Raw genomic sequence first — 19,844 nt, forward strand, 5'->3', positions numbered from 1 at the left:
AAGTGTTTCTTGTGACGTGTGATGAAATCGTATCACCTGCTGTCCGTTGAAGTTTGCTGGTTAATTTTACCCACAGAGCCGGCCGACATCAGCAGTAAATCCTGCGACACAACAGATGCCGCAGCCCTGCAGCTCCACCAAAATGTGATCTCATTGCTCACAAAAGACTGCAGATTGGTGTGCTGATGGAGCCAGGCGTGGAGAACGCTGTCATTATTTTGTCTAATTGGTTGAATGCAAATTGAATGTTTGGGATTTTTCTCTCTGAAAGAATATCAAGATCCAGATTAATGCTTCACTAATGCCATGAGAAAAGATAAATGAAAGAAACCGTTACACTTGGAAGCGTGTGGTACAAAATGGAGAACTTCAAACTACGGTGTATTTGGGAATATGGGTTTTATTCTTACATCCCAAAAAATGCATTTGACAATTGAAAAATCGCAATCACGTGTTTTGATATCAGTTTGCTACGGTAAATATAAAAATGTATAGTACAATCCAAGTGTCTTTTTGGATAAAAGCGTCTGCCAAATGCATAAACATTAAGTAAAAATGCTGGTCAGATTAATAAACCAAATAATCTAACATTGTGTAAATGCAATACAATGTTTTAGTTTTTATTAATCAAAGAGTTTTCATAAACTTTAAAATGACTCCAAACTGGAGAAAGCTCATCGATTGTCGGTCACTTCAATGTCACAGTGTTAAAAAAAGGAAGTTGGTCCCTGTGGTGTGACATCACATCCTGTGATCAGTGAGTCCTGATGAGCGCTCTCTCGGTGTGTGTTCCTACGACTCCCACAAATGCTCTCCACGGTTCCTCTGATGCCTTCTGCATGCAGAACACAAAACTAAGGAAACTTCAATGAAACGTGAGAAAATGCCTTCCTTAAAAATCTGATAATGTTAAAAATATACTCCATTTCAAATTCAAGTTATGATCAAAGACGTTGGAAAATGACCTTACAAAAATAAGTTTGCTTTGAATCAAGAATGTTTTCGCTGTTTTACCCGCTGGTTTATGTTTTTTTTTACACTTAAAAACGTTGATTTAACAGAATCCCTGTGCGTCAAACCGTCCAATAGTGACTGTCACTATGTCAAGTATGCTTGAGTGTAATTTTAAGTCTAAGAAGTACATACAAAGTAGACCGAAAGTGTACTTTGTTATATTTAAGTTTAAAAGAAGTTAACGAATCACACTTACATAAATCACAAACGTATAAAACACACACGGCTGATTTGTTGAATATATTCAGTATAGTTGAATAAAATGCCAAATTGCAACACTGCTTGACAACCTTAAAGTGAAGTTGTTGTGTTATGACGAATGACATCACATCTACGCACACATAAAACATTTGTTTTGAACCTTGAGAGGAATTTCTGGCATGTGTAGCATGTCAAAATAACTTTCCAAGGAGGTTATGAATTGTTAGCTCTTACGTGTTGAGACGATCTCTTCCGACAGCATCTCTATCATACTAAACATTACTAGAGAAACACCTTTAGCTTATAAAACAAACTACCAGGTGCAAAAACTGAAAGTGTAACTGTACCTCCACAGCATAAAGGCCAGACATGCAGCTATGATCGCCAGCAGCAGTAAGAAACACACAACGACAGCAGTTGTGTGTCTGTCGTCCTGCTCACACGCCTCTGAAACACAGTTATCACATCAGTGCAACTGTCAGCAGACATCTCACAACACATCCATCAACAGCTGCTTTATGTTCTGAGCCTTAATGAAGACTAATCATGAGAATGAATCCGCTTTTACACAAATACAATACTCTCGTAGCCTTGTTTTACTTAAATGTGTTTAATAAAACGAATGTGAAGTATACTATTTTAGTAAAGTTCTAGTAAGTTTAGTGTACTTTATGTTATAAGTATCTAACATCAATTTATTAGTACAGTAGTCGGTAACACTTTATTTTACGGTGCCCTTGTTACACATGTTACATGTATTAACTATAGTATTTACTATGAATGAGGTATAGTTAAATATAACTAAACCAAACCCTTAGACACGATCGGATTGTTCAAGGATAAGGAGAGCGGATGAAGGGCGGCGACCATGCAAAGCATGCAATCTTTGCCTGCAGTGCATGCAAAACATACCATCATACTAACGCCATCAGAATGTAGGAATCTAGTTCCTGATACTTAGTTAAAGTATAACGTCTACAGTAGTTTGTGCGTTTGGTCAGGGTTGTGTCGTACCCGCCGTGTAGGTGGCCGAGCTGTAGCCCAGTTTGTTGCCAACCACACATGTGAAGTGTCCACAGAACGTGCCGGAGACGTGCAGAGACCTTCCGTCCGCAGACACGCGGCCCACCTCCTCCGTCACCACCACTTTCTCATGCAGCCAGGTGAAGGTGGGCTCGGACCCCCAGGCCTCCATACAGTGAAGAAGGGAGTGCGACACATTCACCATCACCGACACATGATTCACTGCCACTACACGCAAACACACATGAAACAGAAATTAAATGACTAAATTCCGTATGTAAGATACAGTAACTGAATCAATCATGCGATCTAATTCCTGAACGTTTGGTTCTTGGTAATTTCGTTCGCATGTTGGTGTCACCGAGCGTACATTTGTTTTCTGTCCACGCAGTCGGCAAGCGAAACAGAAATTGTGATTCATGTTGGGACTATAATGTGATGAAGATATCGTTCATCTTACGATACTCTCGGACCGTCTGCTGCGCTGAGCGTCTCTGTCCGGCCTGGTTTATAACTGTGATGGTGTATACGCCGCTGTCCGCAGGTTGATAACCTCTGATCTTCAGCACGGCTCCTTGTTCCTCTAATGTCACCTTCTCATTAGATGTTCTACGAGGATACTCGGCCACTGTATAATTCTTCCCAGAGTTCTTTGCTGCTTGGTCCCATGTCACCCTGGTAAGACTTTCACCGTCTGGCAGGTCAATCTGTGCCCTCAGGTTGAAACTCTGACCCTTGATGACATATATCGGCTGTTGGGTTTTAAAGTGTACGGACAAACCCTGGCAGCTCCACAACACTACTGAACAAACAAACAAACAAAACTATTGATCAACCTCCATGGGGGGGAAATGCTGGTGATTGATTTATTACATTTATTAAATCACCATTTACTCATCCTCGTGTCATTTCTACACCTGTATGAGTTTCTTTCTTCTGCAGAACACAAAAGAAGATAATAAAACAACACAGAACCCCATTGACTTCCATTTTATGAACACAAAAACATTTCTCCAAATATCCCCATTTGTGTTTCACAGAAGAAAAAGTGACATCCGTGTTTTCAATCACACGAGGATGAATAGATGATGACAGCGTTTTTATTTTTGGGTGAACTATCTCTTTAAGAGAGAGGGTACACAAATGGATGTTTGTTGTTTAAAGAAGTAGGCTTGAAACAACTGGACAGATTAAACATTGGAAATCTAAAGAATAACTCACAGCAGACATTATAAAGTAGGAAAGTCCAATAAAAGCGGCGTTGTTGTGCTTCCATGTCACCTGCGTGTAGATAACCTACAGCCAGATAAACATTATACAAACTACAAATAACTGCATAATGTTGGTTGGAGTCACAGCAGTTGAATTTGACTCACCTCCTCCTGTGTATGTGCAGAAACATCTTCTGTTCACGCTGGAGTGGTTCACATTATGTGGACGGCTTCAGTTTTCTTCTCATCCGCTTCACTGAGTCAAAGGGCTTTAGGCGTCACCTTGTTTACAAGCGGTTATTTCCTTTTTCCCTTTCCTGTAGAAATGTTTCCAAAGTAACATCCCTCCCAATCACCCACCCCATCACCATCATATATGAGCCACACTCAGTCTTAGTTTTACATTTTTATTCTTTTCACAACACATAATAAATGAGGTAGACTTTAGTGTTAAAAGATTAAATTAAAAGATTAAAAGAATCAAATATATGTACAACTTAGTATTGTGAAGTATAACTGTAGAGGAACGATAGCTTAACAAACTGAAATAACCATTAAATAAATAAAAGTATAAACAAGAGATAAATTATTAGTTATTTGGGGGATCCACAGGAACTCTCTGTCTTCTGGTTTTGCAGTAATTCCAGATGAATAACCCTCTGAAGGAAAATGTTTGTGTGAAAAGTAATCAGCAAACATAAAAGGTATGTAAAAAGCCTGATGTTTTTCAAACCTGACAATATTTGCCCAAAAATAAGCTTTTAAAGGGGTGGTGCAACGGTGTGTCATGCATTCTGACTTATTTTTCTTTACAAAGTCTTCCCATGATTAAAGTCCCAGTAAAGCTACATTAAAATATGGGTTCTGAGTTTGTCACACAACAGAAAAGTGTGTTAAGCTGGATTTGGAGGATCGTTTGAAACTGATAGATGGAGCGGCGGTCCTAGCGCTATAAGATGCCGGACATGAACCGCACGAGGTGAGTGAAACTGTTTTCTTGGCCAAATTAAAATGCTCAATAATATCCCCCAGTCCCAAAGCAGATATATAATAAGTCTCAAAGAGTACAGAAAGAACATCTTACCCCATCACACAAACAATAAGAGCAACGCTAAGTCCCGAAATCAGTCCTCTGTGTTCACAACAGGTCTGGGATTCTGAGGAAGATCAAACACAAATAAACAAATACAGTCAAAACACAATCTAACAACAATGTCATTTAAAGCGACTAATAGTGACAGGTTTAGAGGCTTTATTATTGCTTGTTTCTAATCATCATATGATCATCGATGATTCATACGCATCTTACGAATTTGGGTTAAAAATACCTCCAAGACACACGTTTGCATACTTCTTGTATTTAATTTTGCTTGGTCAAATATGCTCTATATTAAAATGTTTGTTGGTGTTTATCTGATAAGGTGTGAATGAACAAATAAATAACAACAATCCACCGTACAGACTTTGTTTGCCTACTGAATTGTCATACATGTCACACTTAAAACAGGCTTTACTTTCTTTGTGCAAACGGTCATTTCATGTTTATATTGTTCTATATACACTTTAAGAGCAACGGCTAAAATGTAAATTCTGTCATCATCGACTCAATGGGGGGCAAGATCTGTCTGGCTATTAGCATTCTTCCTAAAATCTTTCTCGGTGTTCATCAGAACAAAGAAATGTATCTAGATATCTAGATAAATGTACACGTTGAAAGTCACTTTGATAAGAAACGATTTGTCTTATGCGTGTTCGACATTGTATGTAAAACTGCTTTGCAACAGTGCAAGTTGTAAATATGACCAAATATTTGAATGCAAAAATGTAAATGTCGTTTTTGGGACATTCTGACGAAAAATACAGTACATCAATAGAAAAGGTAACAAGTTATTAACCTGTGATTTTCTCCGCTGTCTGATAATGCGTTACAGATATTCCCAAACTGCTGCTGACAACACACGTGTAGTTGAGTCCTTGAACCTGAGAGACGTTGAGTCTTTTCCCATCATCCATCAGCGCCATTTGATCGTTTACCACAACATTGTCCACAACCCATGTGAACTGAGGGCTGTCCCACTGTGTCACGCCGACGTCCTCCACGGAACACTCCAAAACACTTGCAATAGATGCTTTCGGAGCCTCGTCTGAAATAAAAGAAACAAACCTGTTCATCCAGTTCTCTTTGAGTTCTGCATGACGTGATACCTTTCAACTTAAATATAGCCACGCGTGTGAAGAACATAGCTGCAGGTCAGTCAAATGATAACATTTGCATACTGTGTGTCAAGTCTGAACTTATTACCGATCTTTTTGACCGATATGGAGGCATGCTCCTGTTGACCATTGCTGTCGGTTACGGTGACCTTATAGGTCCCAAAGTCCTCCGGTCTTACGTGCTTGATCCGCAGAAGTGAATCCTCCTCCTCCAGAGATATTCTGTCGTTCTGTGAAATCCTCACATTGTCAGTGCCTCTCTCACGCTCCCACGTCACCATGTCAATGTGGTCGTCTTGATTCTTTAGAAAGTCAGCGTCCAGAACCAGAGTCTGACCCACACCCACATGCAGCTGACCTCCTGCTCTGAAGCGGACGGACACTGTTCCACGGACAAACCCTGGCACTGATCAAACACAATTGGTTATCATTCTCCAAGTGTACGGAAAGGGTCATCGTACGGCTTTTATTGAGAACTGTTTCATTCAATAACATCAGACTCACTCTGAGAAAACACAACAAACTGAATCCAGATCAGTTTCCATAAAACCCATGACACCTGATAATATAGAAAGTTTAACAGATAACAGCAAAAAACATTATGCAATAATTACTCAAATAACCTGGGATTCATTTGTAGTTCATGGATAACGTTTTCAGTATTCTTCTATTGTAAATGCGGGAGACGCACGTTTGTTTTTATTCTTACGTCAAAATAATGTCGTATACATTTAAATATGAATAATTACCTCGGTTTTCGAAGCATAAATCTCGCGTTTTGCTGTGTAGTTCTTCTCAGGGGCCGGGCGGAGCATTACAGGTGTGTACGGCACAGGTGCTTTAAGGTAAGTGATCGACTTCACGAGACGCTCGCAACAAAACACCGCGAGAGCAATCGGTAAGAGCTGCGTTTCAATCGCTCTCGCGAGACTTTCCGTCTAAACGCTCAAGCTAAAATCGCAAATGTTAGATATGAACTTTTCAAACTTTCTTTGTCGACCAAAATACTTTAAAATACGACTCAGAGCTCAGATGTGATTTGTAACGTTTTTATAACTCGTTTAAAATCGTTTGTCATGTTTGATTATATACATTAAGGTAATTTTCTCGTTACTATAGGGATTAAACCGTGTGTGACGCTGCCTTGCTCTCGTATCGTTCCCACTTTTGATATCGCGGTTGTTTTCAGGTGCTTTGTTGTCGGAAAGAATGGAGTGCTTGCGTTGTTTTGAAGTAAAATGTAATGTGGACTATTCTGGAATAATGGTGAAATACGTGATATTTTCACAGTGTATAAAACAGTGGACTAACGGCTGCCTTCGCGTGCTCTCGGAATTGTCGGAAATATGAGATTCCGAGGTACAAATTGCGCACGAACACTCCGATGTCGCGTTTCCCACTGGGAGATCATTTCGATGCCCGTGTTCCCGAGATGGGCGTGGCCTTAGACAATCAAAATGGCGGACGGGAGAATGATTTCTGGGTTGTTGCTAGAAGGGATACAGCTACAGCCGGAAGTTGTTCAAAAATCTTGCCATACAATTACAATAAATTACAGCTAACCCCAACACATACCAAGACCCTCAAATTAACCTTAAAATAATTAAAAAATCTGAATTTATTGTTTTCAGCGTGACAAAAGTCACGCGGTATTGAAGTGCGCATGCCCAGTGGAGGTAGCTGTATTCCCTTCTAGTCAAAAACGTAAACAGGTGAGAGCAGGTAAATCAGGAAGTAAACACGAGTTTCGAATCGTCATGTACCCGAAACCAAACACTGAATTCAAGGCATTTATGGACGTCTGGAAAATGACAAGTCAAAGAAGTCGGCAAGGTAGGTGTGCATTACATTTCAAGCATGTTAACTTCTGTAAATACCGTCGAGTGTGCACTTGTTGATGTCAGTATGACCCGTTTATGTAATCGATTGTATTCTATGTCATAATGTTTAACATGTTAGAGTGAATCATCTTTAATTTAACATATGTTTGTGGTCAGGTCCACCAGACTGACATGAAAATCCTGCTGCATCCTTTTGTTGTTTTCTCATTGACAGGTGAGAGAAATACACTATATATAAAGTTTCACATGCGTCATCTCATGCCACACCTTTCCATTTCAATTACCTGTGTCATACATTTATTAATTCCTGAAAATTGCATTACCAAATCTTCTCTTACATTTACTGATAAAATCTTATAATTTGATAATTTCCCTGTTTTTCTTCTTTATGTTTGTTTTTCTTATACTGTCTATACTGTTAAATGTATTTTCGGTAAAGCTGCTGTTGCAACCATCCAAAATGATAAAAAGCACTAGTGAAAGTTTGTGTCTAAAGATATATGATATACTATTTGATTTAAATAGACTTGACTGAATGAATAAATGAATGTATTTGCTTATTTGGCCAAACATATAAATGAATGAACGCACTACGTGTATTAAATAACACCATCTCAAACAAGCACAAACGCATAATATTTCTTAAGAAGATGGTTTAAGGAGAAAAATAGACATTTATGTAAATGTGACTATATGAGTTTATTTCACAAAAAAGAAATTCTAAATGACGTGTCCGAATTGTCTCAGGGCTACTGATGCTCTTCTCATACATTTCTGATTTCGTCAGGTCTGCCTTTGGTCGCTGTGTGTCTGGATCCAGTTTCAGTACAGCTTGACAAAACATCAGTCCAGGTGGCGTCGGGTAACGATGTGATATTCACGGTGCAGACCATCTCTGATACGTCCCTCATCAGATGGAGCACTGCCGGAGGTACCACGCTGGCATTGTGGGCGAACGGACTGCCGGTTGTGATATCGGTCCCAGAGTACCAGGGCAGAATCTCTGTCACCTCCACTCAGCTTAAAATCGGCAACAGTCAACTCCGTGATTCTGGAAACTACACTGTCTCAGTGGAACCCTCTCCTAGCACGGGACTCGGCATCGGCACGCGCTCCGTACAGCTCAAGGTGTTTGGTGAGACACAATGGCACAAAATTAAAGAAACAGTTCATGCTGAAAGAGTCAAACACAAGTTTTGAGTAAATCATGACATGTCTGCTCATCAGATGCTGTAAATGGAGTAAGTTTGTCTCTGCCCGGGCTGCCTCTGGAAGGCAAGAACGTGTCGTTGCGGTGCAGCTGGTCCGCGGGCACAGAGGCCACTGTGGTTTGGGGTAAAGGAGGAGCCGCTCTGTCCTCTGACACCCGCATCACCATCAGTGCTGGATCTCTGGTCATCAACCCAGCCAGGAGAGATGATGCAGGAGAATACACATGCACCGTTCGCAATCCTGTCAGCGCCCTCACGACCAAAACCAACCTCAGTGTTTACTGTGAGTCAGAATGGCTTTTGTGTCATTATTAACATCAAAGAAATGAATCAATCGCTAACATTAGGGTGGCATGTCCCAAATCATCCCTGCATTAGTATTATATCACAATAACTGTATATTTCACAATATAGATTTCAATAATACTTCATCTGATTTGATTACCTCCTGCTTTTTTATTTATTTATTTATTACGCTGCGCTGTGGAATACTTGATTCCAATTGGTCAGTTGTGACATTCCAAATTAATGCATTGAAATAAGATTTGAACTGATACGTGATGGTGATATACAGGATTACAAGTTTTTCGAATGACGAGATTTATAACCCGTAATGCTGTCACGTCCCCAGATGGTCCAGACGCCCCGCAGGTGACAAAGACCTCATCTGAATGTGTCGGTGGAGGAGATGCCACGACGGGCCAGACTTTCCGTCTCACCTGCACATCTGCATCTCTACCTCCAGCATCATTCTCATGGCAGCTCAACGGTCAGCCGGTGACCGCCGGTCAGTCGGGCAGCGGTGTGCTGAGTCTGCAGATCTTCTCCACCAATCAGAGCGGCCGTTACGTCTGCACAGCGCAGAATGACATCACAGGGGTGGAATCGAAGCAGCAGATGGACGTGGTCATTGTAGGTGAGTTAATGGGGCTCGGTGACATGTGTGACTGATTTAAGTGGCGGTTCATTCGTTTGTCGTTCTGACGCTTATTTTCTCCAGCGGTGAGGGAGTAATTAAACACAGACTGATGAATGCACGTGTCACCGCGATGGAACGAGTCATAATTTTCTTCCGCCTTCAATGACTTTTTGATTTCGCTGGATGCAGTTCTGGCTCCATTGTTGATTTGTTTTTGTACAACTAAATACAGTTTTGCATGGGCTCTCTATCTCTGCTTCTTCATAAACTGTACATTTTCTATATGTTACTCACCTGTTTTCTGTCATAACCTCATCCACCCGTCTCTCACCCTTCTACAGGCACCTGTCTCAGCGGGGGGGCCGTCGCAGGGATCGTCGTTGCCTGTTTTATTGCACTCATCATAATTATCATCGTCATTATTGTGCTTCTGCGACAGAGAAAGGGTACGTCATGCTTCCCAAATCATCCTACAGGCTTCTGCCTGTTATTTTGTGTTGTGATGCTGAAGGGTAAAGATGGATGTGTGTTTGTTTATAACTGCAGTTAATAAAAGAATCAAAGACGTGGCTGAACTTCAAGAAACAAACCAGAAGAACGGCCACACGGTAAGACACTTACTGAGATGTATTGTCTAATATTGTTCTCAGTGTAGTGTAGAATAATATGGGATATTAAAGACCACAAGATGTAAACAACGCTGGACCAGAAGAACTTCCTGCTTCAGTTCTTAACGCTACACAAACCAAAACAAATATCTTGAACACTTGAGTATATATGTGAAAAAATGAATTAATTATTTAAGTCTAACATGGTCTATATTTTGAAAAAAATCCTGGTAATGTAAATTTTAATGGAAATGATTTGAACTCAGTAACTCCAACATTAACTTCGCTACTAAAGTTTACAATAACGGCACTTTTTGAACAGCTCTGTCTCTGTCAGACAGATGTGAGAGCAGAAGGATTGAAACCAGTTTATTGATGTGTTTTGTGGGAAATGTAATAACCAAATGAAAAGTGCATTAAACACCACTGCTTTCATTTAACAGAAATATCTCTCCTCACAGGTTACTGCTCCTCTACAGAATGCCAACAATACTTTTGTCAATGAAAACGTTGATCCACCGTTACACAACTTGCGCACATATAACCAACAGAACTTAAACAGTCTTCCTATTCACGTTGATGGTAACATCCACGCGACGACACAAAACAACCCACTCCAGCATAATGGACATCTGACCACTGATGTGTTCCAGCACAATGGCCATCTTAACACCAATTCATATCCAAACAACGTCCATCCGAACTCCAGGTCATTCACACAGCTCGGCCAACACAATCCCAACATTCTGATTCAAACGGGTAACCCTCAACCAGGCGCACCTGTTCCTACGGTACATGTAAACCTCAACACCGTGCCAAATACTAACCAACAGAACAGCGCTCAGCCTCACACAGTGCATGTCAATCTGAACACGTACCCTCCAGAAGCAAGCCAGCCGAGTCACGCTGATCATAGGGAAAGCACTCTACCGCATCAACATGCTAACCGCAACCAGACGATTTCTTCTCAGAGTTTGGAGAATCCGGATGCATCACATCAACCCAGTGGACTCGTTCCGACCAGCTACTCTCATACTAGAAATAGAGGCAACGCCAACCGTCGTCCTGACAACTCACGCTCATCAACTGAAGAGCAACCCCGACGTTCTATTCCTGTACAGATGTCATGGGACCAGTTGCAGGGAACACCAGCTTACCCCAACCGCCGAGAACACAGCTCGGATAGTAGTGGGTCCTCCGAGCGGCGCCGTGATGCACGAAGGGATCGACCAGCTCAGGTGCACAGAGCAACAGAACATGCGGTTGGGTCGAATCAGAATGCTCTTGCCACCCGTGGAAGAGACATCCAGAGATCAGTTGCTCAAAGCGTGGAACCAAACCTCTCTCGTACTGACCCAAACATGCAAACACAACCACAGGCCCCGTCACAAAACCAAACCGCTCCGAGACATGCAGTGGTTAGGTCCCAAATCCCTCAGGGTCAGAATGTCCCGCACACACAGCTACATCAACCAACAGCCGTACCTAACCGCATTGAATCGCACCAAACCCATCCGCAGACCCAAACGGGTGTCAGGACAGATCAAGCGTCCGTTCCTCTTACTCTCCGGCAGCACACCGTCCAGATGGATAATCCTTTGACCAATCGAATTCAGCAGACTCAAGCCGTCCATCAGAATACAGGAGCTGCTTCTCAACCCACCCAACAGCTCAACAAATCAGGTCAGAAAGCACCCACTCCACCTCCGGTGCTGCAGCCGGCCCAGTTCCAGACGCTTCCAAAGGAACGCATGCAGCAGACGCGCAACCTCCAGCCACGTCAGCCCGTTCTCGGAGCGCATAGACACAGATCTCCAGACACGCACGGGCCTGCTCAAGTGTGGCACACGAGCCCTCAACGAGTGCCGTGGATTCAACCCGTGCATGGACACCCAGCGCATGTCAGACAGGTGAGATGCGCATATTTTTCAATTCAGTTATATTTATTTATATAGTGTTCTTCACATTTGTGCATTGTTGCAAATCGGCTTAAATACATTTAGGCAGCAGTTACTGTAGTATAGAGATATAATTATGAAAAATAAAGTAGTTATGGTGATATAATACATTTTCTCAATATGATGTGCACGGATGAAACTTAACTGAGGTTTCATAATTTATAATCGGGTGATTCTCGCGAAATCTTAAGATGTCAAACATGATTTTAAAACAAGACACTGAAAGTTTAACTTTTTAAACTCTTTTTAAGGCCTTAAAAATGACCGTAACCATTTCAAACTGTCAATCTCACAGCATGTTTTGCTAAAAACAAGCGAAGCCATGATGCCTAAGCATGATTTTATTAATCATGCGTAATAAGACATTAATGAAATTATTTACAATTTCTTTAAATGTGGAAAACTACTTGTGTCGGTAATGAGTAGGGAAATAGTAGTGAACACAGCGTGACAAGAGAATATTACGATTTTAACTAGAAAAATATAAATAAATTTGTTCATTTGTTAGCCATTTAAAAGGTACTAGTAGATGTGTTTCCTCCCATAAAATAAAACATAATGTAAATATCTTCGTGCGTGTTTAATAACGTTATGGAGGATGAGAATATCAGTTCTGGACACTTATTTCAGCCACTATTTCTTCATTTTTATGACGCGTGAATATTCTGTCAATCTCTTTTTTGGTCATTTTTTTTATTTGAGAACATCTCGTAGAACATCCAATTGTTTTTTACACAATATTAAAATTTTACTCTGTTTAAATAACAACATATAATTCACGCAGACAAATCGGGATGCGTTACTGTTATGAGCATTTCAGCAGAAAAAGCAATGAAATACATAAATAATTATTTCCTATGTCAAAATGATGTCTGGTCCAAGGTAGAGAACACAATTACAGTATCTTCATTTTGATCATTTTTTGTCTTACTGAAAAATTCAAATCTTTACTGCCATGATGTTTCAGTGCTTTTGTGAGAATTCTGATCACAGTAAACGCTGTATATCAGTTTTATGTGTTTTTCTGTTGTATGAATGTTATAGCACAGAAATGATGTGTACTGTCTTATATGTTAAGGCCCTTTCACATGATTCGCATCACGGGTTAAACTCAACACTTAATGCAAGTTGACCTCCATATGAACAGCAATGCAGAAATGCGTTTTGATGCGCCATACGCAAGCATTTTTGTATACAGTAATTCCAAAGACACCATGCAAAGCAAATTAGATTGAATTACATGCAATCCTGCATCTATTGCATGCATCAAACTAATTCATCCGTGATGTTCGGCGGACAGCGGCTAACGTTGCGTAACACTGCAGCCGAGTGTAGTGTGTTGAGTGGTGCTGATGCAAGCCATAGAAAAGAGCCTTCAGACACGATTTTATACCAAATGATGCATTTGTTCGTTCTTTTCTCCATTTACTTTCTCATAGGTCCACCGAGGGAGACCCAGACGCTGAGAAAACACAAAACTCAACACTGTTTGCACTGCAGAAAAAGAAGTTTCCTTACAAAGCACATTGTGTCTCTGTTGGGATGAAACAAATGTTCTGCCTTTCATCCGGCCCTGCCTTTATTCTGCCGCACAAAACCTTTTGTTTTTCCATTATTGACAAGACTGATCTCTCTGTCTGTCACTGCCGTGTCACGCATGCACGGGGAAACCTCATCCATCAGGACAATACTGCACGGCAGCTTTTCTTGCACTCGGCCATATGAAATGTGAAAACAATGATGTGTTTTTGCGCAGACAAGAAAGCGTGGCTGAGCTACTAATTGATAAACAGTCTGTGTTTATTCAGTTCTCTTCTCACAGATGCTTCGTGTAACGCTGCTCAATTAGAGCGATTCACTACGGTGCGTTTGTGGATGGATTGTGCATCTGAGTATGAAGGAGACCCACCTCATGGACATGTAATTCATTAAGCTCTTTAATATTGTACGTTAACGATGTGAAAACCGCTAATGACTTTAAGTAAAATATGTTGTTGACAGGCCTTGTTTAATATATAAAATGATGACAAACATATGCACTGTGGAATGGTTTATATGATGTGAGTGTGGGGTGAACTGCCATGTTTTATTTGAGTCGTCCTGAGAGTCGTGGAGATGAACTTAACTACAACTTCTAATGTGTGTGTGTGTGTGTGTTTGCATCATATCAGAAAGCTATAGAAATACTCCACATGAATACATTACACGTAACAACTACAGTGTTTGTATAGTGCTATTCACAAAGCTAGCTTTACAATGAATAGATTTCCACCTACACCCGCTAGCATTCTGGGGTAAAAACAATACAATATAAATAAACTTGAATGCAAGCTTTGCCAATGTTAAATGTGAAATCATTTTCTTTATGAAAATTAAAGGGACAGTTCACCTAAAAATGAATATTCTGTCATCATTTACTCACCCTCAGGTTGCTCCAAATCTGTATAAATGTCTTTGTTCTGCCGAACACCAATGAAGATATTTGTAAGAATGTCAGTAACCAAACAGATCTCCTCTCCAATTTGCTGATTTAAAACAATCTGAGCGTGAGTAAATGATGACAGAATTTGTATTTTTGGGTGAACTTTCCCTGTAACTGTACTTCTATTACATTAAAAAGGCAAAATTCACGGCTGCTAAAACTACACTCGCTGTAGTAAAACCATGTTTCTTTTTTGTAGGGTGTCTGTTTTCCTTACATCCGTCTATACGTACATCTAGCGTGCCTGACTGAATAAAGCAACTATAGAAATAAAAATACTAGAGACGATATAGTAACTACATTTGTTTAATCATAATGGTGTTTCGACTCGCACGAGCATTTACACATATACAGAAAAGAGGCGTTGCAGTGGAAAGATGCTCTGGTGGTGTAGGCATTGCACAAACACATTAGTGTTTACAGCATGAAACGCAGACATAAAGTCATATCAAGACGTCCGCCTACTGAGAATTTACACTTCCACAAAGTCTATGGCATGCTGTTGCCGTAACAGACCCTTACAGAAATGAGTCATGGTTTTACTTATGAAACCATAGTTTAGCCATGATATTTGTGATGATCATAAGCAATCTTTATTTGGTGGATTGTTTGAAAATATTGTCAGATATGGCCGTGCTGTAAAGTTAGAAAAACTCACAATCTCACAATCTCAACATTGTCAGAATGTTTTATGGGAAGCTGCTTTCAAACAATATGTGTTGTGACATAAATGGGATAGTTCAGTATCTTCACAAATTCTATCTTTAGAAAAGTTTTGAAAATAAACTTCTTGATTATTGAATACATATATTCCTTGATGAGACTTTATTGTCATGTGTGGCAGTGACGTCATCCGAGCTGTTAATATCTGTGGTATCACATCTGAGTCTGAAATGTTGGACTGACTCATTAAAGGTATGAAGTAACTTCCTTCTTCTCTCGCTTTTTTATTGGGTTTTCGATGATTCATTTGCGGACTTTAATGATAAAGCAATGTCCAGTTTACCTCAATGACAATGTATTTATTATTTACATTAGACTGTTCGGATATTACCTGACTCATTACGTTCCTACTAAAGAGATCTGTTTTTGGTTTTAAAAATCTTCAGATTAAGTCATTTTTTGCAAACCGGTTGTATTTGTTTTGTTGGGAGACTTCATCACGTTTGAGCTGAGAGGATTAAATACTGGCGAGAAAGAAACAAATCTCAAGCTATAATAATAGACTGCAGAAAAGAAGACCGCTTTGTTTGAATTTTCAACATTGATTCCTCTAAACTCACTGGATTATTTTAAACCCAGTCAGAAAGAGAGTTGTAAATTACCATATGCAGTGTTGTTTCAATATAAATAGTTATTTAATTGCTTGTTAATGCCATTATTAAAGTTAGTAATCCATAGCCTACTGTTATTTAGATGCTGAGGGTTACTACAAGACGTGTGAAGCTCATTTCCTGCCGTGTCGCTTTGTATAAAAGTGTCTGGTGCTTTTTTGTGAATGTTCAGACATTATAAAACAATAATAACACCTCAACAGCACTGCAACCGAAATGGAGGGGACGTCTGAGTACATCTATTGGTCTGGTCACTTCTGTCATTATTAATTCAACCTCATGTCATCATAACTTTCATTTTTCAGATATTTTGAGAAATGTCTAAGCGGTGTTCAAACAATGGAGGCAGTGTTGTTTGGTTTCAGAATGTTACTGTCAGGCTAACTTAAATGTTTGAAACGTGTTTTCTGGGAAGATGTGAAGTGCCTGTGGTTAGATTTTAACACTTAAAGCACATTTACCGTCTTTCCGGTACAATAAACTAAACTCTATAAATATATATCGTATTATATAATCTATGCTATTTCCTATCTATAAGCATCTAAATATTTAAACAGCTTCTGCGCAAGTGCACACTTGAAGTTACACTTCATCTCTGGATGAGGGTATAAAGTCTGGTTTGAGAGTTCTTTAGATGTGTAATACAAACAAATATTTTCAACATTATTTTATTGCTGAAAAGTGCATGCCCTCATTCCCCCTACCCAGATTATGTGGTTGCATGTGTATGTAGATTTTGGGTCTCTAAAGGTCATGAGATCAATAAGAAAGTCAAAAGATGCCTCACAATAAAACACTCGCATTGTTTTTCCACAGAGAATTCTCTGGATAATCCGTTGCAATGGTGTGGACGGTGACTCTCAGTAAACTGGTGCTGGTAGTGTACGGATTCACTCTCATCACAGGTGTTCCTGCCAACATCTTGGCGTTTTACACCTTCTGTAAGAAGATTCGCCAGAGATCCACTCCTACAGATGTCCTGCTCCTCAGCTTAACCATCTCTGATCTGGTCTTTCTCTTTTTCCTGCCGTTTCGTATGGTGGAGGCGGCAAACATGGGGTGGAGTCTGCCGTACTTCCTCTGTCCGCTGTCGGGTTTGATCTTCTACGCCATCATCTGTAACAGCACCTTTCATCTGACGGCCATCAGCGTGGAGAGATATCTGGGCGTGGCCTTCCCCATCAAATACAAGTTAAAACGTGACCCCAGAAACGCTGCGATAGCCGTCATCATATTCTGGTTGGCGTCCATGATACAGTGCAGTATCGTCTATGTCATGCAATACCACCATCATTCAAACCCAAACATTACCGACCCATCCAAGAGGAACAGCTGTTATGATGAATTCAGCGCTGAACAGCTGAAGATCCTCTTGCCGGTTCGGCTGCAACTTTTTGTCGTGTACTTCTGCATTCCTCTCCCCATCTGCTGCTTCTGCTACTTCAGGTGCATTCATATCCTCACCAATCTACCCAACGTCAATTCCAAGAAGCGCATGAGATCCATCGGGATGGCGCTGGGGACACTTCTGGTCTTCATCGGATGTTTCATGCCCTTCAGTGTTTCACATTTGGAGGGGTTTATTGGCGGTTACAGCACTGAATGGAGGCCGTATGCTCTGCTCACCTGCACGCTGAACGCATGTCTCGATCCTTTCATATTCTACTTTTCATCTTCAGCGTTCAGAGAGACTTTTAAGAGCGTCTTACGAGAGCTGGCCAGGAGGACGCATCTGCATTGCTTCTACTCAACTCTCTCATGCCTCCTGCTGAAAGGTGGAGGCGCAGAGCAGAGAATTCAGAGAGCTAATGACAGCTCGCAGTGACATCACAGATTTTGCAATGGTTGAACTGTTAATTTCCATTTTTGCTATAAGTGCATCTATTGTAAGTCCAACCGGTTTTACAATAAATCTCAGATTACTTAACAGTATCTCTGCAGTCCCCCATTTTTTTGTTGTTTTCAACCCAGGGTTGGGTAAAATATACAATAGACAGTACCGACTGCTGGCTTACAAATTAACCTATGCTCGGTTGCTTTGGCCCCGAATGCTGGCTCGTATTAACCCATGGTTGGATAACCCCGATCCAGCATAGGCCATTTAAAAACAACCCAGAGTCTTTGAACTACAATGTTTCTTCTTGTTACTCAATGTTATTCTTTTGCACAAATGTTATGAATACAGTCTTGGGTAAAATGTTTTACTTTGATTGTTCTTGTATTAAAATTATACTAGCTTCTAAGGATTTGTCCATTCTTTATTCCACCATCCTAAACCAGTGACACCAGACTAGAATAGAAGAAGACTAAACAAAACCAGAACAAAAAGTATCAAGATCAAGATACATTCATTAAGGCCCGATTAGCTATTTTTTCCACATATATTTGCCGACATTGTGTGTGTTACTCCATGTGATTTACATTCACTGATGCACAGGTCTGGTAGTTTTTGGTTTTACTCTGAAGCATTGCTCTGTAGTGAAGTACTGTGTGTCCATTGCAGGTTTCACACTGTGGTTGTAGGGCATAAATAATTATTCTCTTCCTTTGGATCCACGACCCATCACAATTTTGCCAGTGAGAAAGACCTTTATATACAGATTTATCCAAGGGAAAAGTTTTCGTAATATGTGTACAAAAGTGACATTGGACAATAGTGTCTGTTAATAATGGCTGTTTGTGCATGAGTAATAATTCTCCAAGGTATGAGCAAGCATTTTAAACTGGAGAACAAAGAACCACAACGAGAGGTGTCAGATGAGGTAATGTAATATTCTCTTAAGATGTTTTGTCTGCTGTGGTTTTATCTACTAAATGTTTAGCAAGGTGATATTTTTACATTAAGGCATTTGGCAGACGCTTTTATCCAAAGTGTCTTACATTGCATTATCCTATACACTTATACATAGGTATCTGCAACCCCCTGAGATCCAACACACAACCTTGTGTTGCTAACACAATGCTCTTACGTCTTGAGTCATCTTCAGAGTTTATATTCAACACACATATGACGACAAAGACTTTTACAAATACATTATGATATAGACATTAGAAATTAAACATGTTTCCTTTTATTCTAAAGTGTAAGAACAAGAGTAAAATTACGTCATTTTTTGAATTTTGTAACACTTAAAAGTAAATTTTGACTCTTAGGTGAGTCACGGTCCCATATAGGGCCCGCATTTAATGAGCTTCTCAAAGTGCCATTTTAGTCTTAAGTGCTGAGAATTCATGAATTTTACTCCTACTTCCAAACTTGGTAAGAATCACTCTTACTTTCCCAATTATTTAAGACAGCTCGAGAGGTCTCTCAAGTGCTTAGGAGTTGCCACTAGGGGCTTGTGAGGGCCCTGATGAAACACATACATGTGGTGGACAGAGGGGTTGGCCAATGTTTATCTTTCATTTCCAATGTATTCTCTTGAAAAGTCTTTGTTGTCATATGTGTGTTGAATATAAACTCCTTTTAGGAATTTCACCATCCAACGTAAATGTATTAAGGAAACTTATTCAGTGATTGGTCCGTGCCAATGTCGTCATCCAAGATCTCATTTGCGGCTCAAAAAGTGTCGTAAATCATCTGTAAGCCTGACGCTTAAGGTTAAATTACGACCGAGCTGCTTTATATCTAACTTTTAAGCGCAGCTTTGAGCCAAGAACTGTTTTACTCTTAAGTCTATTCTTAGCAGTGTTCTTGAGTGTAATTCTCAGAAGCTTGATAATACAGGCACAGGTGTTTAAGGGTACTGCAGCTATAATAGCGTGTTCATGATCTCATGCACTTATTTTATAGGTTGTGTTAGCTTGTATGTTTGTGATATCTAGAAA

General features: G+C 40.2%; 4 protein-coding genes across 5 annotated transcripts; 2 read left to right on the forward strand and 2 right to left on the reverse strand.

The window, feature by feature from the left end:
• Positions 1–376: 376 nt before the first annotated feature.
• On the reverse strand, positions 377–3,814 carry LOC306901299 (uncharacterized protein; the record flags this gene model as incomplete). Its single annotated transcript, XM_079468978.1, has 6 exons — positions 377–835; positions 1,563–1,662; positions 2,230–2,466; positions 2,699–3,040; positions 3,615–3,679; positions 3,810–3,814. 6 exons carry the CDS (start codon positions 3,812–3,814, stop codon positions 793–795), a joined length of 792 nt encoding a protein of 263 aa, XP_079325104.1. The 3' UTR covers positions 377–792.
• A 49-nt stretch (positions 3,815–3,863) lies between these two features.
• Positions 3,864–7,080, reverse strand: LOC306902000 (T-cell surface antigen CD2-like). The gene is made up of 6 exons (XM_079470257.1): positions 6,413–7,080; positions 6,168–6,222; positions 5,752–6,069; positions 5,345–5,593; positions 4,534–4,606; positions 3,864–4,108 (listed from the first exon to the last, which is right to left on the reverse strand). Exons 1-6 carry the CDS (start codon positions 6,476–6,478, stop codon positions 4,039–4,041), a joined length of 831 nt encoding a protein of 276 aa, XP_079326383.1. The 5' UTR covers positions 6,479–7,080; the 3' UTR covers positions 3,864–4,038.
• A 293-nt stretch (positions 7,081–7,373) lies between these two features.
• On the forward strand, positions 7,374–14,880 carry LOC306902001 (uncharacterized protein). Of its 2 annotated transcripts, XM_079470259.1 has the most exons (9): positions 7,374–7,496; positions 7,661–7,718; positions 8,292–8,639; positions 8,732–8,998; positions 9,347–9,631; positions 9,976–10,080; positions 10,181–10,242; positions 10,704–12,152; positions 13,640–14,880. In XM_079470259.1, the coding sequence occupies exons 2-9, from the start codon at positions 7,676–7,678 to the stop codon at positions 13,664–13,666; spliced, it is 2,586 nt and encodes an 861-aa protein (XP_079326385.1). In that variant the 5' UTR covers positions 7,374–7,496; positions 7,661–7,675; the 3' UTR covers positions 13,667–14,880. The 2 variants fall into 2 exon arrangements, with proteins under 2 accessions (XP_079326385.1, XP_079326384.1); XM_079470258.1 differs by lacking the exon at positions 7,661–7,718 and having other exon boundaries at positions 7,411–7,496.
• A 1,977-nt stretch (positions 14,881–16,857) lies between these two features.
• On the forward strand, positions 16,858–17,841 carry LOC306901300 (free fatty acid receptor 3-like; the record flags this gene model as incomplete). The annotated part of the gene is made up of 1 exon (XM_079468979.1): positions 16,858–17,841. One exon carries the CDS (start codon positions 16,858–16,860, stop codon positions 17,839–17,841), a length of 984 nt encoding a protein of 327 aa, XP_079325105.1.
• Positions 17,842–19,844: the final 2,003 nt, after the last annotated feature.

The sequence above is a fragment of the Barbatula barbatula genome (genome assembly GCF_947034865.1).
Source record: "Barbatula barbatula genome assembly, chromosome: 12".
Taxonomy (NCBI): Eukaryota; Metazoa; Chordata; class Actinopteri; order Cypriniformes; family Nemacheilidae; genus Barbatula; species Barbatula barbatula.